General features: G+C 43.9%; 4 protein-coding genes and 1 long non-coding RNA gene across 15 annotated transcripts in view; 3 read left to right on the top strand and 2 right to left on the bottom strand.

Annotated features, from left to right (window-relative positions):
- The window catches only part of axo (axotactin), a 64379-nt gene extending 48984 nt beyond the window's left edge, over positions 1-15395 (top strand). For 4 of the 8 annotated variants that reach the window (XM_015188259.2, XM_001352617.4, XM_033381751.1 and 1 more), the window contains 4 exons: positions 7-336; positions 416-707; positions 780-865; positions 14646-15395. In XM_015188259.2, coding sequence (XP_015043745.2) covers positions 7-336; positions 416-707; positions 780-865; positions 14646-15116 — 1179 coding nt within the window. In that variant the 3' untranslated portion in view covers positions 15117-15395. Of the gene's footprint in view, positions 1-6; positions 337-415; positions 708-779; positions 866-6346; positions 6924-14494 lie in introns of those variants that run through there. The other 4 variants (XM_033381756.1, XM_033381755.1, XM_033381754.1 and 1 more) reach the window with 4 other exon arrangements.
- Positions 8721-14284, top strand: LOC4812013 (uncharacterized). The gene has a single exon (XM_001352614.3). It carries the CDS (start codon positions 10028-10030, stop codon positions 10397-10399), a length of 372 nt encoding a protein of 123 aa, XP_001352650.2. The 5' UTR covers positions 8721-10027; the 3' UTR covers positions 10400-14284.
- A 1087-nt stretch (positions 15396-16482) lies between the features above and the next one.
- HDAC1 (histone deacetylase 1) lies at positions 16483-19372 on the bottom strand. 3 transcript variants are annotated; one of them, XM_001352613.4, is made up of 4 exons: positions 19092-19372; positions 18557-18669; positions 17248-18493; positions 16483-17181 (listed from the first exon to the last, which is right to left on the bottom strand). In XM_001352613.4, exons 1-4 carry the CDS (start codon positions 19132-19134, stop codon positions 16991-16993), a joined length of 1593 nt encoding a protein of 530 aa, XP_001352649.3. In that variant the 5' UTR covers positions 19135-19372; the 3' UTR covers positions 16483-16990. The 3 variants fall into 3 exon arrangements, with proteins under 3 accessions (XP_001352649.3, XP_015043744.2, XP_015043743.2); XM_015188258.2 differs by lacking the exon at positions 19092-19372 and adding an exon at positions 18747-18864 and having other exon boundaries at positions 16483-17178; XM_015188257.2 differs by lacking the exon at positions 19092-19372 and adding an exon at positions 18747-18858.
- A 1594-nt stretch (positions 19373-20966) lies between these two features.
- Positions 20967-22193, bottom strand: LOC26532096 (uncharacterized). The gene is made up of 4 exons (XR_001453299.2): positions 22030-22193; positions 21811-21947; positions 21592-21705; positions 20967-21518 (listed from the first exon to the last, which is right to left on the bottom strand). It is a non-coding gene; the product is annotated as an uncharacterized lncRNA (long non-coding RNA).
- Positions 22194-22239: 46 nt separating this feature from the next.
- Src64B (Tyrosine-protein kinase Src64B) overlaps positions 22240-23763 on the top strand; it is a 33139-nt gene continuing 31615 nt past the window's right edge. The window contains exons 1-2 of one of the 2 annotated variants that reach the window (XM_033382754.1): positions 22240-22366; positions 23313-23547. The gene's annotated coding sequence lies outside the window, so the exon portion shown is untranslated. Of the gene's footprint in view, positions 22493-23312; positions 23548-23763 lie in introns of both variants that reach the window. The other variant, XM_015188255.2, reaches the window with a different exon arrangement.

The following is a 23763-nucleotide window of genomic DNA, read 5'->3' as shown; positions in this document are numbered from 1 at the left end:
TACTAGATACCCGAGCCTTGGGTGGAGGAGCCGCCGCAGCGAGTGCCCTATATTCCCAGATTTGTGTACGATGAGAACAAGAAGGAGGACTCCACACAGGTCGTCTTCCTCACGCTGACCAGCGTGTTTGTCATCATTGTCGTGTGCTGCCTGCTTGAGGTGTATCGCAGTCATTTGGCCTACAAGAAGCGCATCGAGCGCGAGACGGACGAGGACATTATTTGGTCGAAGGAGCAGGCAACCAAAATGCACGAGTCGCCAGGTGTTAAGGCCGGCCTGCTGGGCGGTGTTACGGCCGGCTCGGGCAACGGCCTGCCGCCCTATACCTACAAGGCGGTAAGTAATGGCCTCAAGATGAATTAACGTTGCATTAACTGTCGGTTTCTCTCTCTCTCTGTCTGCCTGTGCCCCGCAGCTGCCGCAAGAGGACAAGAAGCCAGGCAATGGAGCCCCCTTGGTGGGCATCTTGAAGAATGGCAGTGCGACGGCCTCGCAGCCAGACATGCCCACCACTGTCCTGACCAAAAATGGTGACATTGCCACGCGCATCGATGAGGTGCGTGAGGAGGAAGAGGAGGACGAGGAGGACTCCTCGCAGACGCCGAAAGAGGAGGCACAGAAGGATGCTCTTATAAACGAAGGACCTTCCACAGAGCATCCAACTCCGGCAATATCGGAGGACACTGCGGATGCCCCTGGGCCAAATGGTGCGTCCATATAAATCACTGAAAAATCCCACAAAATATGAACAAATTGTACTTTCTTTTGGCCCTTAACAGAGTCAGTGGCCGAGGCTCCAGCCGTGCCGCCTGCTGCTGCCACACCGAATGGACAGCTGGAGGGAGAGGTGGATGCCCCATTACCGGTAAGCAGAGGCCACGAACCCCCACAGAATCTTATCAAAATGGCGCCGCTTGTCACAATCAGTGAGACCAATCTGCATGAGGCATGTGGCAACGACCTTGGCATTGGCATGTAAATAACACGCACACCCCCAAGCACACCCCCCACATGGCATACTAAAACAAGAAGACGAGCCGAGCCGCCTGTCATTGCATAACGTAAGACAGAGTAAACGGCCAGCAAAATACATAAGCATATTTTACAACTGTAAGGCATGAAACTGCATCCAGCCCCATACAGACACCCAAATATTTGGACAGTCAACAGAAGAAGCATATAAGGTATACATACAAACATTGTACATATGTACAGTCATTATAGATTGGGGCCATAGAAGTGGATAAACACGGGCTATAATATGAATTGTAGTTAGGGGCACACATGACTGAAGAAGCCTTCAAAATATACCCTCAGAACCTTATTATACACACATGTATACATTATTTGTAATTTCTGGAAATAAGATTTTTTTACCACAGCAAAGCCCCGCCCCTTTATTTAGTTGTAATAAGTCCTCTTGCAGGACCCTAATGCTCGAAGTGTTTCCTCTCTTTAGTAAAACATTTAAACTCTGTTTATTTTCCGTGTGCATGCCTGTGTGCGTCTCTTTCACTCTCTATCCCCATCTCTCTCACTTTCTGTCTCGCTTCATCAACTTGCGAGAACTGTTCCGTTTAATTAAATTGCATTTAATTGAATTTAACTAAATAAACAAAATATGAGGAAAAATACATACAATATATAAAAATGTTTGTATATATTTTCTTCAGCTACGGTTTTTGCATATTTGAATATGCATCAAACAATTTCCGTTTTGTTATTATAAAAATATAATCGTATTTTAATGGTAATACATATATATAAAACACACACACTGAATGGATCCAGTGTGCGCCGCGTGCTGTTTTAATTGTTGATATTGAAAGCGCTTATTGGTGTGACTGTTTAATTAAATTTAACACAAACCAAAACCCGCACCCAAAAAATACAAATAACTATTAATGCCGCAACAAAAGACGAAATCTATTGACAATTGCCTTAATTCATTGCCAGACGAAATTGGCCCGGTTGTGTGTGCGGCAACACAATGCTTTTGCCCCAACAAGCCAATTCAATTATTTCTCAATAATTGTATAAGCCGATTAACGGGCTGCACGGCACTATCAAGTCGAGTGCATTAATTGCACCACAAGGTGTATGGATACCCCAGAATGTAGGCCATAGATTTGTGGGTTTTATTGTTTGATTTCGAAAAGAAAACCCAAAGAGCGGACCCAGTCGGATGGAATGAAGTGAAACAAAGCAAGGCTGTTTTTCAAAAGAGTCTCCTTTGATTTGTGGCATATCTGAAGCATACACATATATCTGTTATATCTTGTTTATTCAATAAACTTAACAATGGCTTTATGAATACGTATTAATGTGACAGTGCAGAGGATATGAGGAGAAGCGTTTCTTTGCTACTAATTGTAGGTTTTAAGTCCTCGATCTTGGCAAATATTGGAGGCTATTCGAACGACATAAGAGAACATACATATACAGCATATCAAAATCATACTGCTCTACTAACATAAAGATGCCATTAGAACAATTGCTTAGAGCTATCGTCAGATCTCTCCTTCGTTGAACAATACTCTCTATGATCCACACAGCCCTTGCTTAAGCGGCTTACAGTTCTTCGTTTGGTTACAGTTCTCCTTGAAAGTATATTGGATGATGGTTTTTTTTCTTCCTCGGTATCCTTTCAAAACTTTCCAAACGACTTTTGTGTGTGGTTCTTTTGGGTCCTGCCGCTGCCCTCCGTTTTTCTATTTATTTTGTATATTGGCCAATTCATTTCCCTTTTGTTAAAAAACATTCAAACTGGAACATTTGGCTTGGCTTTGCTGTTGTGGCCAGAACAATTTCTTAAGCAATTTCTTCTCCCAGCAGCCAGCAGTGCGCCCGCCGCTCCCCCTTCTCTCTCTCTCCCACCCCCTCTCGTTTTTAGCAGCCAAGCCAATTGTCTAAAATGTTATTTAATAGAAAAAGTGCTCAGTGCAGCACAAAAGTTAAAATACCTCACAAATAAATTGAACTGCATTCTGAACTGGGTGGCTTATTGCAACGGGCTCTCCCCTTTGTTAGGGCCCAAAGACATTTGCCAAATGAATCTGCGTTGGGCTCCAAACGGGCAAAAAATAAGAAGGAAAGAAGGTCTAGGCTGTGCAACCGAAGATGTAGATACCCTCGAAGGTGAATGTATGTATGTATTTCCTTAAGTTTTTCTCAAAGAAAGAACATACAAACTAGCACTGTATCGTCTCTTACTCGTAAGAGTCTTAAAAGCCATGGAAATCGAACATGTACGGCGTAGAGCTCCCTGCCAAAGGAGATGAACTTTTGGAGCCCTGGAATAGAATAACAATTGTTGCAGGCCACAATTTATGGGGACAATGGGCTGCTTCAGTCTGCTTTTTGCTTATCAAGTGCTGTCCATGATTTATATTTTATAAATACAGTATAGAATGGGGGTATAGGTGTGGGTATGGTTACGTGGTATGGGGTATGGGGTATGGAGTGACTATGACCAGCAACTCTTTTTGGCCAAAAAACTTAAGACAAAACCTCCAACTAAGCAACAAACGTAGCAGGAACTTTCAACTTTTGCATCGACTTTTCGGCACGCCCAAAACAAACTTTCAACTGAAGACGGGCCGGCCCCCCTCCCCGGCCCCATTCCCCCGTGAAAATTGGGGAAAAGCAAAATATTGAACTTATTGGCTTTTATGTAGTTTTAGCTGGGTAAAAGTGTCTATCGAGGCGATGGCACGGACTGGGGAAGCTGGGGGGCCGGATCCGGGGGGCATGTTACTTTTGAGCTTACTTAGCATGTACTTTGTCAGGGGCTTAAGCTGCAACCAAATTGAATTTCCCGGGATCTCCTTGAGGCCAATCGGGGAAATCTTTCCCGCTGTCGCTGCTGTCGCTGCTGTCGCTGCTGCTGCTGCTGCCACACTGATGCACATTCAAATCTTGCAACGAAATTTCTTAGTTTTTCCGAACAGGCGACACCCGAAAAATGGCAAAAGTTGCGCTGTTCAAAGTGCGTGCGGCATTGTCTAGCCCCGCTGCTATTCCTCCTCCTCTTCCTCTCCATCCACTGTCACCCCACCATCGTTCACGTTTCCACATGACTGGCGGCGTTCTAGCCCACCTACCCCCTCCCCCAACGCCCCAACCGCCCCACAGCCTGATTGCAAAGCAACCGAAATTGAAGCGCACTCAAAAACTTTTTTCCTGCCTCAAAATCAAAAAGTTTCGCTTACAAAAGGGGAAGGGGGTAAGTCGTGGCGTGGGTGAGTGAAAGTTGTAGGTGGAAGCTGAGGCTTTTGTTTAAGGAGCAGCAAAAAGTGCAAGTGCCCCAGCTGCTGCTGTTGCTGCTGCTGCTGCTGCCGCTGCCACGGCACCTCCCACTGGCTGAGGTTGAGGTTACTCCTGTCATGCATGCCAAGTTTTCTTTTTATTCCGAAATGTTTGTGGGCGTCTTACCGCTTTTCTTTCATCTTTTGCTGCAGCAGCAGCAGCACCAGCAGCATCAGCCTTCACCCTGATGCACAGTACTGCAGTACGCTCGCTCCTCCCCCCCTTTGTTGCTGGCTGTTCATTTGGGCCTCGCCGCAAACGCAGCACGCACTTAACTTTGCCAGCCGCCACAATGCTGCGGTGAAACTCATTACGAGCTTAGAATGCAAAAACGAAACCCCAACAAACCAACAACAAACTCTGACGCTCTGGCGCTGCCCTTGCCTCCTCCTCAACCTCTCTCTCAAAAGCACACAGAGGCAGCTTACTCTCCTCTCTCGCTCCCACTCTCTGTCTGTGTATGTGTGTGGTGGGGGGCTGCTGTTTACCCAAGTTTTCTATAAATCTTAATGAAGGCAAAGAAGTCGAGTCGAGTCGAGGCTTGAGCTAATGATGTGTAAATTAAAACGCAAGCCACAATTTAATAAACAGAAACGAAAACGGAAGCGGAACGGGAACGGGAAGGGGGGACGGGCGGTAAGCAAACAATTTTAATTTGTCTCAAAGAACGAAATCAATTTCAATTTTGTTTGTTTATGAGCGAAAACTATTTCGATTTGATTTGCCATCGCAAAGAGAAAAAGAGAGAGGGAGAGGTTGCTTTAACCCATTAAGAGCCAATGGGTATTTCACTATATAGCCATGAAAATGATGAAACTTGAAAACTTGCTGAAAGATATCGCAATAATTATCTTTTGTTGAATATAGAAGAAAGATGGATCTGCAAGGAAAACTTTCAAGCATGATAGTTTTCCGGGGTTTACCCCCTGTGAAAATAGAACGAACAATCGTTGGAGGGTGTCCTTTATTAAAAAGCTAAGAATTAACAACTGGCTTAAGCAAAATTTGTTTTTTGGAGTAAGAATCGCTCAATTTTTGGCATTCATATGTCGAGTGAAAAATATTTCGTAGATATATTACGATGGGTATATTGTGATCTGCTCAACCAGGCCTACAGGCCTAATATTGTCTAGTGGAAAGTACATAAAAAAGTCGTCCCTTTTTGTAAAAAAAAAGAGTATATTTTGGTATTTAAATACCCATGCTATATCTCAGATATTCCCAGAGATAAAAGCATATCAAAATCGTGCAAAATTCTCTTACTTGTGCCTGATTATAGAATGAAAGAGAAAATCCTTTAACCGTCCTTTTAAAAGGCTCTCTTTGCTCCTATTTCTGTTGGATAAGAGCATACATACATTTGTATGTTTTTGTGTGCTCTCTCTTTAGTGCTGGCTTTGCTTATCTTTATTAGGAGCCCTAATTGAAGTGTTGTCCCATGCTAATGCTCTCTTAGTTACTGATTATGCTTACCCGATTGGTGTTCCCTTTTGGACCAGCCAGTCAGCCAGCCTTTGGCGGGGCTTGGCACAAAAGGAGACTGTGGCGCAACAAAGAAAGTGACCGGGAGAACAATGAGCACAGGACACAATGAGAGCCTGGGCTCCGGGTATCCATATCAATGGGCTCTGGTCCCTTAATATCGTGAATTTCAAGGCTTGCACAGGGAGCGGGCTGGTTAACCTTGACTCACAGTGATTTAAATGCTGGTAGTACTAACATCTTATCAAATATCGCGTTTTTGAAACACTAACAAGTGAAAACTCGTTCGGGGCACGTTAATTAAATATTACTCTGCATGAAACTCAACTAATATGCATGCATGCCACAGAAAGGACATTCCATGCAACAACAGCACGAAGAGCATGCAGGAATGAAGTAAAACTAATTAAAGAATATACCGAAAAACTAAAAACGAACACACACAAACGAATATCTTTCAAAAGAGAATGTCGCCGCCAAAAAAGAGAATGTTTTAAGACAAAGAATATGAAACGAAAAAGTTTTTAATAAAAAGCAATACGAAACATTTCTGCAGCAGCAGCAACATGAAAGTCAAAAGCAGCAGCCGCTGCCGCCACAACAGCAACAGCAACAGCAGCAGCAACGACAACTGCCACAAAGAGCGGCAACACTTCAGCAGCAGAGCAGCAAACGACGCAAGCAAGGCGGAGTAGGAGGTGGAGCTGGAGCTGGAGCTGGAGCCGGAACCGGTGGAAGCGGAAGCGGAACAGGAGGAGGTGCAGCAGGCCTGGGAGGAGCGAGCACAGGATCAGGCCCACCAACTGTGCGGCGACAAGTGTCTTGGGGTCCGCCAATCGTTGCCGAAACGGATGTAGATTTGGCCGCTGCCACAGCCAGTGGCACAGGCAGCAACAGCAACAGCAATGGGAGTCGCAAAACGGGGGGCAAACAGAATGGATACCATGGCGTCAATAGACGCGCGACAACTACCAGGAACTGACGAACCGCAGAGGGGGAGCGAATGCAAAAAAACATGCCAGAAAAGATGTATAAAAGCATAAATATTTAGGCGAATGGATGGCAAGACAACAAGGCAGAATAAATAAAGCACGGAGAGAGGGGAGAGCCAGGGGGGAGCTCAGCAGATGAGGAGATGAGGATGAACCGAAAAAACAAAAGCAATTTGTATAAATAAAAACAGACACAGACCCAGAACCAGAACCAGAGCCAGAAACAGAAACCGAGACAAAGGCAAAACAAATAATACAAATTGCAAGCGAAAGAAGTCCTTGAAGTCTCATGTATAAAGAAAACTGTCTGGCAATTGACATGAATATTTCTAAAAAAAAATCTACAAAAACTTAGCCAAACAAGCGAAATCAACTAAATGAAAACTTTAAATCAATAAATGTGGCTAAAAATTTAATTTAGAAAAGTAATTAAAGACTTTGAAAAGGATACTCTTGAAAGCAGTGAAAGACGAAACGATTGCCTACTGCGAATAAGTGATAGACAGACGAAACGCATTGAAGGTTCTCCATAAAGTTTCAAGAGCCTAAGGAATTCCATTTAAAATATAAAATTTAATACTAAAACGAATTTTATACATTTTTTTTTTTGTAATATTAAGCTACTTTCCGACGTGTTTAGTGGATAGATTTATTTGGAGCTAAAGTCAATTTAAAGCATTAAGACTTTAAGATTTTCAAAACTCAATCAAAGTGCTAAAATGTCCTTTAAAGTAAGCTTGGTTTATTGGTTCATGAACTAAAGTAATCTAAGGATAAAAATGGGTAAAACTGAAGAAAATAACAATTATTGAGCTATTTAATTAGCCCCCGTTGTACTCGAAACTCAAAAACTGTAATTAAGATTTCTGATATATCTGATAGCTTAAGAGTTAAGTTCCGAAATTGCTTTCTGCATAATTTGTATTGTGAAAAACTGCAAGAGCAGAGTGAAAGCAAAGTTGCATCTATTAAGTTTTAAGAATTGCACAACTTTTCCCGCTTTCCTTTCCCTCTTCCTTATATATTTTTTTTGTTCGTTCTCTTGTAATTTTTCTCGCTGTGTGATATACGAAGGTAATAAAAGTAAAAGTTCTTTGGCAAGGAAGAGACTGGGAGTGGGAGGGGGGTGCGGGGTGTCGTCTTAACTTGTTTCATATTAAATGATGAGAAATTACGCAAGACAACTCTTGCATACACACATCAATTCATTTAAATGCGTTTATTAAAAAAGTTTCGAACGAAAAATGCTGACAACGTGATGAATAACAAGGAAAAGATTGCCACTGCCACGAACATGACACGTTGGATACTCTTGCAGATTGTTCGTTTCTATGGACTTGTCCAACGATCGATCTGAAGATCCTCTGCTGTCTCGGCAGCATAAAAATATTAACAACGCCTTCCGCTCAGCGTTGCAAATCTCTGTGCATTTGAATTATACCCCAGGGAAGGGTATAGCCCGGATAGCCATCAGCCAGATTGACAACAGCCAGAAGATGAAAGAAAAGGGGGAGAAGCAGCAGGAGTAAAGCACACATAATGGCACTTCAATATGCGAGTGTGTGGGGGAGAGCAGGACCGACCTAGTGTGGGGGAGAGCAGCATGAGCATGCCATGTGTGGAGGGTCTGGGTGTGGGTTGGGGACTAAGCAGGAGAGGCAACCAACAGCTTGTTAGTGGCTTTGCTGGTCAGTACTTTTAACTAATGTGTTTTGTGCGACCATAGAAAATCTCAAGTACTCACACAGACACACGCACACGCACACACCGCACACACATGCAGCCATGGACACCGGGGCGCTCCTTAGCATTCGCTGCTCCTGCCCCTCTCAATTTTTAGGGTGTCAGCCAGACCGCAAAGTGTGCATGTGTGAGGGGTAAAGAGCAAAAAGGGGCAGCAGCAGCTCCTTCAGCTTGCCCCCGTTATGCTGCTGCTGCCTGCTGCCTGCATAAAATAACCGCATAAAATGTCGTTAAGTATAACGAAATTGAGTCTGCACATAAATTCAGATTATGAGATTAAAATGTTGTGATTTTCGCACATCGGAGCGGAGAGCGTATACCCGAAAAACCCTTTTCATAATGAAATCCAGTGTGGTAGGAGGGTCCGGTTATCCCTACTCACACACACACACACACACACAGACACGTACGCACACATAGTGAAGCTTATTGAAAAATGCGATGGAATCAGCAATAGCCACAGAGAGAGAGAGCCAACAGAGCAGCCGGATAGCAGCAGTCAAGCCAATTTAATGAGTTTACAGCGCCCTTTTTGCCTTTAAGCGGAATTTTATGAAACAAAAATACAACACAGTCGGTGGCACAGTGGAATGAAAGTGTGATAAGTTGATTGTTGAAAGCAGACAGCTATCCGTCCGTAGAAGCAGAGAAGCACTGTGAGTTCTTTCTTTAGATCTCTGAAGCAAGGCGAAACTGAATCACAGAGTTATTTCATAGCAAAGAAACCCATGCAGAGGACACAACTATGGATCCACATGATGCCCAACCACGAATCACACACCACTGTGGCCCCGCTGTAGAATAATAAAGAAGTTGCGGTTGTATCCGGCGATCAAAGTCAAATATTTGGCTTGAATGTTTACAAATTTTGGGTCAGCTGGTAATTTGACCAAACTCATACCGAATTTTCATGTGAAATTCCCAAAATATGGTTGGACCCTCGAGGAATGCCATCAGCTGTCGCTTCATTATGACGCTAATTGTGAGGCCAGAGAGCGCGCACTGCCAAAAGGATTAACATCGTAGAGGACGAGCAACGTGTCCATAGAACGTTGGCAAGAACAAACAGGATACCTTGTGCCTTGTGCTACCGACGGCGACGGGGACGGTTGCATGACCCATAAACAGTTTAGTTTGACTTAATCCGGTTATGTATCCGGATTAGCGAAGAGCGACAGAGAGAGGGGTAATTTTTTGCGATTCGTTTGGCTGCTGCTCCCGGGACTTTACGACACTTTTTAGGTAATGAATGGGATTACAGTTTTTTTTTAATCCACTCTCCCAGTGGCTGGGTCCAGCTGTAAAAAATCTAATGACTCGTAAAAAGTGCACCGCAGGTCAGCCGGCGATTGAATGACCTGCTCCGCGCCGCACCGCGCCGCCCCGCCCCGCACCGGTCATGAATGGGCGGCAGGTCAGAAAAAGTACCTCTCAATGCGTATAAATTCTGGTGTCGGCACTGACGTAACCAGCAAACGCACTCAAGCCATCCAGCAACCAAGATGTGTCTCGTACAGAAGAAAAACAGCGCACAGCCCGAGGCCCAGCAGCTGCCACAGAAGCAGGAGACGACGAGTCAGAGTCCGAGTCCGACGCCGCAGCCTCCATCCCCCACCGCCGCCTATGTGATGTTCAAGCACCGCGAGGAGCTGAGCCGACGCAATGGGCGGACGGCCCGCGCCTCCCTCACCAAGATTCATCTGACCACCGAACTGATAGCCCGCACCAAGCAGAACATTCGACAGTGCAGCTTCGAGGATCTGGCCATCCTGGCCAGGGAGACGATCTTCCGCAAGAGTCTGCAGCGTCGCCTGCACTACAGACGCATGGAAATGGGACTGAAGATCAAACAGAAACGCATGGCCCACAAGTGAGGGAAAAGTCTGATAAAGAACAGCACAAGTGATAACCCAAGAGCCCCTATTATAATAAGATTGTACATTTTACATTTTGGCCATAGTTTAATTTAAGTTCAAGCTTCAAGCACATGTAGAAATATTTCCAAACACCTAAATTAAACTTCAATCATTTAGAAAAACCCCCATTTTCCGTATATTTTGCACATCTTATCCGCTTGGATCTTCCAGTGTGGCAATTTTCCATTTAAATATTTGATAGCCTTCCCAACACACTGACAAAGCAGTTTTTGAAGGGGGGTCCAGGTCCTGCACTTGTAATGGGTGTAAAAACAAATTTACACATGATTACCAGCCCAAGCTGCAGAACAGAACAGAACAGAACAGAACACTGCGAACATTTAATACAACTCAAACAGAATGGTGCGTTGCATAAATTTGAACAGGCTCTGGGTTTGGGTCCCCCTCCAACGCAGCTCCAGCTGCAGCTGCAGCTCCAGCGTCTGCTTCTGCTTCTGCTTCATCGTCGTTCGCTGTGGTGTAGAAAAATTTTTGCCTTTTTAGACTACATAAATTTTAATTAAATGTCACTCATACGCCATGTATGCCAAGCACAATGTACGTAACGTAGAGTTGTCGTCCCCGTGACTGGTAGTGAGTGTGTGTGCGTGCATTTGAGCTCTACAGAGCGAGAGTGTCGGAGCGAAGAGAGTGCCACAAATGAATGCACGGAGAAGTGGCGCACGAATTACAGTTTATTGAACAGCAAGGAGCAACGAGGGGAGTGAAAGCAAAGCGAAGTGGAGCATCTAAAGCGATGCATAAAAACAAAGGGGAGCATCGTGGAAAGTAAAGAGAACTCTTGATGGCAAAAGCAAACTGCTGGCTGCCTGCTGTTGCCACTAGTCTGCTGTTGGGAATAATTCTGAAAAGCATCTATCTCCCATCTAAAAATATTTTAAAGTTTCCCGCGTGTCTCACACTCTCAAGAATTGAGATCCTCTAGAAAGTTCTGATCCCTTATTTGTGATATTTTCTCTCTACTATAACCACTAGGAAACCACATCTTCGTTGCTGCAAAACGATGAATAAACCTAAAAATAAAATGCTGGAGACGAACACGAAGCCAATTGCCCTTCCGTTGGTTAGCAGCTTGCTCTAATTATTATTTTTTGCTTATTTTTCCAACTTTTTCTCCTCTTTCTCCATCATTTTGTTTGTTTCCCCAAAAGGGAATGAAATCGGGGATGGGAGACTGGGTGGACTTCAAATCTGTGGCGTTTCCTGGTTTTTCGTGCATTTTCATAAAACTTTCCCAGCATGCATTATTCATGTGCTCTCTACAGCAATTACTATGGTCCAGCAGGCAGGCAGTGGGGTGGTGGGGTGGTTGGGTGGTGGGTCCTTAATGAAAAACCATCATGGCCAAACAATATCTTTCGTTGCCATTTGCCACTTGAAACTTTTTCAATAATTTTTAACATGTATGCGTTCGCTCGCTCGTTCTTTCTTTCTTGACAAATTAACTCAAGAGCGCAATGAAGTGTTTATTGTGCCTGGCAAAAGTTTTTCCACGCTCTTTCTCCACTCAAGGCGTTGCCTGGGAAACACATACACACATACAGCCAAACACATGCACAAGGATACTCGTAGATTAACAATCGGCGCTAAACTACTAGCGACGCACATTTATTATTATTTAATTAAAATTGATTAAATTTGTGTTGGTTTCTTTATTTGTAGTTTATTTAGCATTCAAGCCACGTTCATCAAAACAATTTTGTGGAAAAATGAAATGTTGAAGGTATAGAATATAATTTAAATTATGCCGAAAATCAAATATTTCGAGTGGCGTGAATAGGAAGATAATTATCATGGAACAACCGGAAGGCTTTGTTTTAGTATGCATTATACGAAATATCAAAAATATTGTCACGAATTTTGATTTGAGAATGAAAACATTTAATTGTGCGGACAGCTCGAAAAGCCTCAACAAGAGAACCTCATTAGAGAAATAGACTACTTCCTATCCCATGCCCCAATGGGCTCAGGCTCCTCGCCACAAAATATAGTCGCAGGCACTCTCTTAAATCTCTTTATGGGGCTCCGCTTCAATGTACATAATAATAACAATAATAGCATTGTAAGAACTTAATGTCTTCTTCGTGTGTCCCCGAGTGTATTGTGTTGCCATGGCCATTGAGCGGAGCGAAGGCCAGGGAGCGTAATCGTCATGGTGGCTTACAGCAATTTGTTATTAATTTCCGCGTTGAAAAGTTGAAAAAAACAAAAAAAAAAAACGGAAGAAAGAAAGAAAACATCACCAGGAACAACAAAGTTTTTTGCTCTCTTTTGTTTGTCCGGTCCAGGCTCTCCCCCTCCGGCTGCTTCCATCTCGCTCTGTCTCGATGCCACTTGGCATTCATTTAATGCGAAAAGTTATTGTTGTTTTTGCTGTTGCCTGTTGCCTTTTGGTTGTTGGTTGTTGTTTGTGTTTGTCGTTTGTGTGTTGCCACATTAAAACATGGCCCATAATGGTTAACAAGGCATTTGCTTGTTGACCATCGGAGAGGGACCAAATGAGCATCAGAACTTGTGTGCTTACGATGTCCAACATGTGTAATAAATATATTCCACTGACGCTTGCTCTTGCGTGGCCCTGCCACAATGCGTGTCCTGTCTGTATTTCTGTATGGTGGTGGTGATGGTGGGGGGAGCAAAGAGTTGGGGAACAGATTTATTAAATGGGAGGTAAGGTAGAACTGCTCTTGGCCTCTGCTACAATACTCTGATTGCCTTACCTTCTCTTGAATATACCTCTCGTGGGCTATTGGAGTCTGGGGTATGCGTGTGTTTGTGTTTGCCTGAAAGTTTTGTTTGTTTGGCAGGTAATAAATTGGAATATGCCTCTGCTTCTGCTCTCTCCACTCTCCCTCTCTCTCTCTCACTCTCGCTGTGCGATCTGCACGATGACGCGGCCAAAGTATTACAATATTTGAAATGCACTGTGCCCCGCGCAGTATGCAATGAAAAATGTCAGAACAACAATGTTAATATGGCTGCCAAAGGACACGGCGGAGCACGGGGGGATTACAGAAGTGTGTCAGTGCGATGTTGTTGCTGCTGTTGTTGTTGTTGTTTTTGTTGTTGGTGCTGCATGAAAGTGCAAGTTTTTGCTTATTGTTGGCAACGCTCTTCGGGTGCTGCTGCTCCTCCAGTAACCTTCAGCCAAGAACAATAAAATTGCACAGAAATGAAACTGAAATGGGTCTCTCACACAAATGGAAAACTATGAAAAGCAAAGGCAGCGGCACCAGCGTGGAAAAAATAACATTTTAAATGCGTTCTTTATACCCTCAACGTGGCAGAGGGTTGCTCTGTTTTCCTGTCCATGGAGGCGTTGAATATCTATTTGTTTGCGGAAGATCTTGTCTTGTCCTTCTTGTCTCCCCGTATCTTAGGATATGCCACTAGTCGGTAGTTCCCCTGCAGCGTCTGTGTGCAGCGTCTTTGGCTGGGAAATATGTAAATGCGTTGGCTGTCGCCCTGGCCAACACATTTGCACTTGACTGAAACGCGTTAGCCGCTTTCCTTGTAGTGGATTTTCGGGGCCTGCCATCCTGCAGCTGTCTTGAGCTCCAAAGGGGGTGTTAGAGTGAGTGCGACAGGGGGGATGGGGATGTGTGGGCTGTGAAGTGACTGGCGGGTTTCATGTAACCAAGACACCATCTAGCAGCAGCGACTGATGTGGCGCCATTGTTGGGGCAGGTTTAGAGTGCAGCCAAATGGATGCTGAACCAGCTGTAGAATGCAGCACACACACACACACACACACACACGTGCACAATTTTCCTGGCATTTATATTAACAACATAAAGTGCCGAATCACGACAGGTGCCAAAATCCAGAAGCATCAACTATTTTCCCTATTTTCCACCAGCAGCAGCTTGAGCACCCAATCCTCCCCCACCCCGCCTCGCAGCCTTTTTGGAAAGCTTTGAATAATTATAAAACTTTATCTCTTCTTTGGACACACACCCACACAATCACATCTACGATGTCCTCCGTTTCCGTTTCCATGTCCATGTCCATTGAACGTCACTTTGACTAAAGCCAAATAGAATTAAACCCTGAAAAATATTTGATCTAACCTCTCCCTTCGTCAACCCGCCTACCCTATCAACGAAACCCCAACCCGCCCGCATTTGTATCTGTCCCACCACCACGCCCCGTCGTGACCATTTTCATGCCCAATCTCTCGCAGTCAGCGCAGGCGAAGCAGCAAGGCCAAGAGGATGGGAAGCAGCATGAAGACCCGCAAGAAGAGCATCAGCATGGAGAGGAGCAGCATCAGGAGCAGCCGCCGCAACGAGGAAAATCCCGCCACAAAGCACCCGACGACACAGGGCATCTCTTTGATGTCGGCGCCGCAAATGCCAATGCGACAACACAGTCCATAGGGTCCACAGCGCCCCCAGCTACAGCACAAGCACCAACACCAGCAGCAGCACCAGCAGCAGCACCAGCACCAGCCCCAGTACCAGTACTAGCCCCACCGCCACGCCATCGTTCGAAAGCGGCGGCTTTGGGTGCCCCGTCGTTGCCGCTGCTCTATCTGGTGGGTGGGGCGCTGCAGCAGCGACAGTTCGCGAATCCAATTAGTTACTTGGGTGGACCGCGACTGCAGCCGCGCAGTAATCGCAACAGCATCGACTCGATATTATCGCTGGATTAACGCCACCCCACGGCGGACCCTGCTAGTCCGGAACCAAGCTAGTCGCACACCTTCGTCAATGGGGCAAGTGCATCCTCGTTCATGGTGCTGGTTGCCTGGCAACAAACTCAAGTTGCAGCAGGATTAGCCTTTTTTTCTTTTTTTTTTTTACATGGACGTTGATATGCGTACCATTTGAAGTGTGAACTCTAGTACTAGTTAGTTAGTTTACCAATTTTTTAGTTAGCGAATGTTGATCGAATTGTTGCTAAAAATTAAAGGAATTGTTATTGATAATAATTATTGATTTGGCTATTGCTAATTTCAGAGTGGGAATAAAGCCTAAAGAATGATTTGATTCACGTAAGTATGTAATAAAGTTTTTCGAAATAAGGCAATGCGCGCGGAAACGCTGTAAGTGGCGGCAAGGGCCGCAGCTCTACTTTTATAGCCGATACTCAGTCAGGATATACATATACACATAGTATATGTGACCTTATGATTTTGTTTTAGCTAAACCATATATTTTATACGTAATTATATGTAAAGGCTATAACTGACTAGCTGAAAAAAGAGAGACAGCCCTACGGGAAAAGCATGCAGTGAGAAAGAGAGATACATGTAAAGTGAAGTTATCGATGGTTACAATTGTCAGATCCAAACGCGTGGAATGGGTACCAGTACTGTAGCCTCTGCTAATGGATTCGTTCCATCTGGGTATACAAATTGTCCCACCTGATCCAATCTGATCTGGAAATCTGGTAGATATTGCCATTCTTAAAAATTGTGAAGGACGGACAGTCATGTATTTACAAAGCGACATCAACTCGGCTATTGATGCTGATCAATAATACTTTATGGAGTCGGAAACGCGTCCTTCTAGGTGTTAACCACATCCACCACAACACTAATATCTCCCTACACTCTTCGAGTACCAGGTATAAAGAATCAATACTATAGAAAGTTAATTTATTTATTGTATACAATTATTTCTTTTTTAAAAATCGCAATCAAAAATCTCTTCAAAGAGCCACAAAACTGAAAAATATTTACTTGATAATAAAAACAACGAATTTCTTCTGAAATCTATGTATATTTTAGTTCTTAACCTAGATCGAGAAATGGTACACAATAGTTATCAATCAGGGAGCTACTGACTACTACACAACTGAATCGCTAGACCCAGGGTGATGTCAAAAAAAAAAATCTTATATTTGAGAGAGAATTTTGCGATGCTGTACCATTGAAAAGCTGACAAATATTGTCAGATCAGCAAATTGTATATCTCCGTGTAGACTCAGGCCATCGATCGAAAAGATTCTTCCTCACGTAACCTTTTTGCAACACTCCAAATTCTGCCCCACAATTTTGAATCAGCCCAACACAGTTTTGTTTCTTATAGCTATATTTAAACATTAATGAAAAGTATACACGTATACGGTAGAACTTATTTATAAATATTTATTGAATTACACGAGTGCGCTTAGTCGGTAAATATTTTGTGCTTATTTTATGTTTAGCTTATATAATTTGATCCGCGAAGAAGCTGAATCGATTTCCTTACAATAAATTGTATCTTAGCATACGATGAGAGGGGGAGAGCCCTCTAGGGTCCGCGACTGCCACCCGATGGCAGGACAGGAGTGGACCAGGACAATGCAATGGGCGCAATGCAGGGGACACGACATGCTTCGTACTTAGATTGACGTTAAGCAGATAATCAGTTAATCAGTGATGAGAGGGGTGAAGTGGAGTGGGGTCACAGAGTAGTATCAGACGATAAAAGGATACAGCTAGGGGGAGTACTGGGAGGACAGACGGTGCTAGGTGAAGTCCGGCGGCTTGTACTTCGGCGGTCGCTTAATTGGCTTCTATAACCAATTGCGGCCGCCACGTCATATGTTGTTCTCCTTGGCGGCCTTGGCCCCCGAACCGGAGCCGGAACCCGATCCTGAACCGCCCCCAGTCGTTGCCCCGCTGGCTGGCGCACTCGAATCGTTATCGCTCTTGTTGTTGCTGCTGCTGTTGTTGTTACTGTTGCTGTTGGCATTGGATGCCGTCGATTCTTCGCCATCAGCGCCGTCTACTGCAAAAGATAGAAAGGATATAAGTTTGATTGAACAACTACTGGGTGACTTTGTGCCCCACTCACCCTTCTCCTTCTCATCCTTAATCTCGCTGGACGCTTCTGAGGATGCCTTGTTGCTGTTGTTATCCTTGTCGAGTCGCGGACGCTTGCGCTGTCCCTTGTATGCGCGGTTGTCCCGCCGTCCGCCCTCGCCCTCATCCTCCGAGTCCGAGTACTCGTTTTCGGGCACAATGCGCTTATCCTTGTCGCTCTGCGGCAGGCGATCATCCTTATCCACCTTGTCCTCATCGTCGGATTCATCGTTGATCGCGTCCTCGGGTATGGCCTGGATCTGGACGCCCGGTGCGTGTGGCAGCATGCGCAGGTTCTCGAAAAGCCTGTTCTTGATCTTCTCCAGATACTCGGACGTGTTCTGGTTAGTCATGTTGCTGGGGCTGATGTGCAGTTTGAAGTCGGGCCCAAAGTACTCGAAGTAGTCGTTGTAGGGCAGTTCGTTGGCAATGTCCACGGCCAGCGCCACGGACGTCTCGTACGTCCAACACCGGGAGACGTTGCGGATGGTGTAGCCACCGCCGCCGACCATCAGGAAGGGTAGGTTGTACTTCTTTACGAAATCGACGCACTTACCGTGCCCCTTCACCGTCAGGTTAAAGCAGCCGAGCCGGTCGCCGGTAAGGGAGTCCGCGCCGCATTGCAGGACCACCGCCGCCGGCTGGAATGTCTCCATTACCTTCGAAATTATGGGCACGAAGATGCTCTCGTACGCGTCATCGTCCATGCCATCGCGTAGGGGGATATTGACGGCATAGTACTTGCCCTTGCCGGCGCCAATGTCGCGCAGGTCGCCAGTGCCCGGGAAGTACTCGCCGTACTTGTGGAAGCTGACGGTCATCACGCGGTCCGTGGTGTAAAAGGCCTCCTCGACACCATCGCCGTGGTGCACATCGATGTCGATGTAGAGAACACGCTGGTGGTACTTTAGCAGCTCCAAGATGCCCAGAACAATATCATTCACATAGCAGAATCCAGAGGCTTCCGATTTTTTCGCATGATGCAGACCGCCGCCCCAGTTGATGCAGATCTCGGAGGCCTGTTTGTTCAGCTTGACGGCTGCGGCCACGGAGCCACCCGCCGACAGCTGACAGAACTCGTAGAGACCGTCGAACACGGGGCAATCTTCGCCTACATTGAAGCGCTGCATCTGCTTGTTATATTCGGTCATGTTGTCCGGCCTGATGGATCGCAGGAATCGGACGTACTCGTCCGAATGGAACTTGGTCATCTCATCGGCAGTGGCTTTGTGTGGTCGCTACGGGCGTTGTCACATTATTAAATCACTGTCTAATTAGCGGCTATAAATTTGTAGACTTACGTAAATCTCCATTTTCCGGTATAGACCGTAGTTCAGGAGCAGATTGTGGGTCATGCGTATGCGGTGGGGCTTCATGGGGTGCCCCTGGCCATAGTAGTAGTTGCCAATGTCACCTGGAGAGCAGAAATATCAAGGGTTAGATTGGCGAAAAAATGACCGATTGCCACGCTATGCAGAAAATAAATTTTACCGCCACGGTCGTTGAAGCGTCCATGCGCAGAGCGCACTTTTCGACAACAACCCTTCAGAGTACACTTTCGCCGAACAAAGCAGACATACAGGTACATACGCGCACACTTAAGCATACACACACACCACCAAAATCCGCTCTGCGGTTGTCACTGAAAAGTGAGCTCTGACGAAACGCGCTTGTACAGTCGCCGTAAAACTAGAAATTCGCAAAATGCTATCATCCGCCGCCGAATGGACCCGAAAAAAATTTGCCTCAGGCTCCGAAAAACACTGCGGGGGCCGGTAAATCATAAATATCTGCTGTAAAGCGTACAATTTTTAGTTATTTTATGCAAAAACTTACTGTCGTAGTAGTAGCAGACGCGTTTCTTGCTGTGAGATTGCATCTTTAGGATGCGGTTTCTCTGGTGCGGTGCTGGGGAGTTCCTCGGTTTTGAAGCGGTACGGGTTAAAACTTGGTTTAGCCCAAATGCGGTTTAATATGTGACGGAACGATCGCCTCGCCCGCTTTTGTCGGCGCCTTTATTTAAAATGTATCTTTTTTGCAAAAAAAAAGACTCGCGCGCACCGCACTGTAGGACGGTGATGGACAGCGGCCTTATCGATAAGGTATACGGTCCGACCCTCAGAAATATACCAAAATATACCGTCTCATTTTAAAAATATACCGTAAATATACTGACGAATTCAACTTCTATTTTACATATTCCGCCGAATATTACTAGATAGATAGATCTCAAAGCCCTGAAAACACAATTTTACCCGATTGATGAATATATATTGTACATGTGGCGTTAACTTTAGATACTCCATTTGTTAGATTTTTATAAAATAAGGTTTAAACAAAAAAGACCAGCACTAAATGCGGGCATAAGACGGATATTTTGTTGCTGATCAACAAGTTTCAGCCATGAGTATGGACATTTGTATACCCTAACGGTAAATTCGGTTTTACAAGATAGTTTGAAACGTAATTAACATTGAATTTTTCTCAGTTTGGCATGTTTCTTTTGCCTATTCATACAATTGATTTGTTTTCTGTTAATCTAGATACCAATACCTATTGGTCTCCGTAAGCTGCACCTCCAAATAGCTTTAAAACAGAGGCTGACTTGGTTCTGAATTCATTAGAGCGTGGAATGACAAACATATCGTCAACTCTATAATATCCATTTCGCAAGGGTATCAGAATGTTGCGGCCTATGCAAATGGAATGTTGACAACGGTAAAAATGCTTACAAGTTTGTGAATGTTGCCAAAGTGTGTGCGGTAAAATGCATATAATATAAAAGCGCGCGGTTTTTTAATTAAACTGAACGAGAGTACAGAAAAAATACAGAAAAATAGTGTCATTAATGCCAAAGTAAAATAAAAAATAATAATGACCCTGAAAGCAAGTGCAAGCAAGCTATGTGCTGTTTTTCTTCCGCGAACTGTCGATGGTGTTCGCGATGTCGATGGATCGCCAACGAATGCGATCCGTTCATTTTCATTTGGTTTCTTGTCTACAGAGGCCATTAGTCCGATTGTGAAACGCGGGCCGGATTCTTCGATGAGGACGAAATGCTGGCGACCTTTGAAATCTCAGTAGCTGCCGGTAGAGTGTAAGGCAGTGCCCATATCCTGGATACCTACAGTAATGCCTCCTGGGAGAAGAAATGAAAACAAAATTATTATTATTATATAGCCCTTCCAGATCCGTTAACTGCGGATGACATATTTAAGCGAGTTTATATATCGATATTTAGAAGTGCGATAACTCCATATTTTTTTCATCAATTTTTTTTGCGCGGTTTACGAAATTAAAAAATATGGCAATGCTGTAGTCCGCTTCTGGGGCGTGTTAGGCGACGAGGTGGTGCCAACATAATAACAGATTACTTTTGATACATTCAAATACCCATTTAAAATAGATAACATAAAATTGGTAAAGGTGTTGGACCATTATAGCCTTTTTTAATACCAGTCTAGGAAAAACATTTGTTTAGAATCAGATTGGAGAACAGGATTTTAGCTTTATGTGGATAAAAGAGGGTAGAAAAAACGGCGAAATACGGAATTGATCAATTTAATCAATGAATTAAATTTAATTTGTAATGGAATTTAAAAAAAAAAGTTCATAGAAAGTTCCATACGCATCATAATGTATTGCATTTAAATCCTTGTCGCTCATTCTTTAAAAACAATTTCTATTTGGCGCTTAAATTTGATGGGACTTGCTCTCTATTTTTTGGGACTTGTTCTTTATTTTGTGATGGGATATTCTCTCTTCGTGGAGGGTCTTTTCCTCGCCACAATGCCTCATGATGACCTCTTTTGTTTGAACCTTGTTTTAGACACAATACAATAACAGCAAGTATTTGAAATAAGCCAAAAAAATATAGAATTGATTCGTTTATCGGATAAAAATACGTTGGCAGGGCTGAGGGTTCTATTTAGCTAGTAATATTCGACGGAATATCAAAAACGAGGAATATTGTTTCCAATCCTTGACTGAGAGCGATTAGCCCATTGTTGACAAAGGGGGTATGATGTTGATAGTGCTCCGAAAATAATGAAAATGTTATCACTTTAGCGCTGTTCAGGTTAAACATATTGTGGTTTTTTTTTAAGTTCAAAAGACAGATGACATGGATCTTCAAGAAGAATTTACAATCACTAATATTTTCCGATATTTACCTCAAGTCGTTGAATTGTTTAAATATAGGGGGCTTAAGTGGACTGAGTCCGTTTTTTCTGAGGGTCTTGCCACCATGTCTAGCTCACACACCTTGGAAATGTTATACTTTTCATAGTATTTTCTAGTATTTTCCATTAAATTTTAAGTCAATACCGCGACTCACCCTCTTGTCGAATGCACCAATGTAGAAACCCTGTACATTTAGATCCATGTCCCAGGCCACATCGAGTATATATGAGTGATCAATATCGAATTCCTGATCGTTTGCCATTCAAATCTAAATTTTTTCAAAAATGTCCGAAAAAGGCACTTAAAAAGGGGATAACGGCTTCCATGGGGCTTACATGAAAACAAAATCGGCCAAGCTTGTCAACAAACTTACACATTTTCCCCTCAGGTGGCGCTTTCAATAATTACATGGAAATGTAGATATTATGTAGCAATTGTGTCGTTAGCGTGTAGTTACCATGTCAAAACATGAATTTAGAGGAATTTGTTCTTGACTGTTTTCGCATAAATCTTAAAATATAAGCAATGCAAAAAAGATATAAGCTCAAATAAAAACAGTCTTGTATGAAATTGATTTGATAATTGGATTCACCTATAAGTTCAGATAAGAGGGTCTTAGCTATCTAGTAATAACCAACCGAATATCAAAAACGTGGAATATGATGGAACGTGAAGACAGATATCTCGTCAGTATATTTAAGGTATATTTTTAAATTTGTGACGTAGATTCGGTATATTTCTGAGTGTCGGACGGTATATCTTATCGTTAAGTCCGCGGTCACACTGCACTGATTCCGTCTTTCGGATCGTCGTATGGTTCACTATTGAATAGTTCTATTTTCGTTCGTTCATGAACGGACGAAACAACGGAATCCAACTCAGTTGGCGGTTGGCGCTTTTAACCGAATTTTCCGAGATTATCCAAAGGCGTGGGTGGCTTTTTGTGGTCCTTTTTTTTTGTGATTTCCTGGTCGGATAAAAACAAAGATACCAAGTGCAAAATAGTTGAATGAAAACGCTGTGAAAATTGCAATTTAATAGACGGAGTGAGACGCGTAAGTTTCCAACTGTGTTTCGTGTGCGTGTGTGTGTGTGTGTGTGTGTATGAAAAAGAGAAAGAAGTTTCCAAGCGGCAGCGGAGTTGCAGTGGAAACACAAACAGCAACACTCACTAACACATGCACACTCACACTTGAAAACGAGCTAAAGAAGAATTGGAAAATGGAAATGAAGTGACAAAGCGGAGTAACAAAAAGAAAAGAACGCGGCTCCGTTGATGAAATTTAATTAAAATAAATCAGAATTAAAAGACGGCATTAACAGAGTCGGGAAATATCCTGCGCGCAGCTCTCTCCCTCTCTCACTCCTCTCTTCTATCAATCTTTATTTTATGTTCTCTCTCATTCCCCCCGCGCGATAGACCAACGCCTCGCCCAGCAACTTCTGTTACTTCTTTTGCTCCATCGCGAAGAAATTCTTCGTTTTTTTTTTTGTTGTTTTGTAAATTTCCTTGTGCCGACGATTCCTTGTCCCACTCCATTTATTCATTCTGTTCTTGTTGTTGTCGTGCTTTCCCCTCCCTTTCTTCAGTCCTTTTTTTGTGAATTTCCTACCCGCTGCGCCCGCAGGATATATCTCCTGTTCATTTTTTTGGTGTTCCCTCCCCCCACTCGTACGTGTTTAATTATAGTTTCGCTGCGTCGTTCTCTCTCTTTACTACTCTCCCGCATTCATATATATCTCTTCCAATTAGCGGCCCGTGTGCCTCGAATTTCGGTGCAAAGCAGAACTTCAATAGGGTCTGTGTGTGAGAGAGAGAGGGAGAGAAAACTCTATTTGATTTAGTTTGATCATAGTTGTATTTGTTGCTTTTAGTCCCCCTAACGACCGTGAAAATAAGCAACAACATAAAGCTGAAAGCAGAATCAGCATCAACAGAGCGACGCGTCGACGGCGACTGCGACTGCGTTTATGGTCGTAACTGTAAATACTCGCGGAGTTTTGCGGCTAAGCCGTTGCTGCTTTTAATAGTTGCTGCCAGCAGCAGTAAAACGCCCGAAGATTGCCATTTTGATTTATTCTAATTAAAAGAAAAAGAAAGAAAAAAAAGGTAAGTGTGAGCACTTTTTTTTTGCTGTTGTTTTTCTCTTTCGGTCACGAAACTGGTTTTAGCTCCTTTTCATTCGCACCTCCTTAGTGGCATTATGCTGTGCCTCCTGCTCTTTCGTTTAGTTTGCCTGCATTACAAAGTACCGTTAAAGAGCCAATGAACGCATCAAAAAAGCAAATAAGTAAACAACATGGCAGGCAGAGCTAATACAACAAC

Source organism: Drosophila pseudoobscura, chromosome X, assembly GCF_009870125.1.
Source record: "Drosophila pseudoobscura strain MV-25-SWS-2005 chromosome X, UCI_Dpse_MV25, whole genome shotgun sequence".
Lineage (NCBI taxonomy): Eukaryota > Metazoa > Arthropoda > Insecta > Diptera > Drosophilidae > Drosophila > Drosophila pseudoobscura.
This window is presented reverse-complemented; position numbering and strand designations above follow the sequence as displayed.

Bases quoted from the DNA above. Each gene is read 5' to 3' on its own strand.
- LOC4812013 (XM_001352614.3), top strand. From the start codon at position 10,028: ATGTGTCTCGTACAGAAGAAAAACAGCGCACAGCCCGAGGCCCAGCAG.
- HDAC1 (XM_015188258.2), bottom strand. From the start codon at position 18,861: ATGCTTAAGTGTGCGCGTATGTACCTGTATGTCTGCTTTGTTCGGCGA. The intron at 18,670-18,746 runs GTAAAATTTATT...TCTGCTCTCCAG, and splicing joins ACGCTTCAACGACCGTGGCG to GTGACATTGGCAACTACTAC. The intron at 17,179-17,247 runs GTGAGTGGGGCA...CTTTTGCAGTAG, and splicing joins TAAGGATGAGAAGGAGAAGG to ACGGCGCTGATGGCGAAGAA.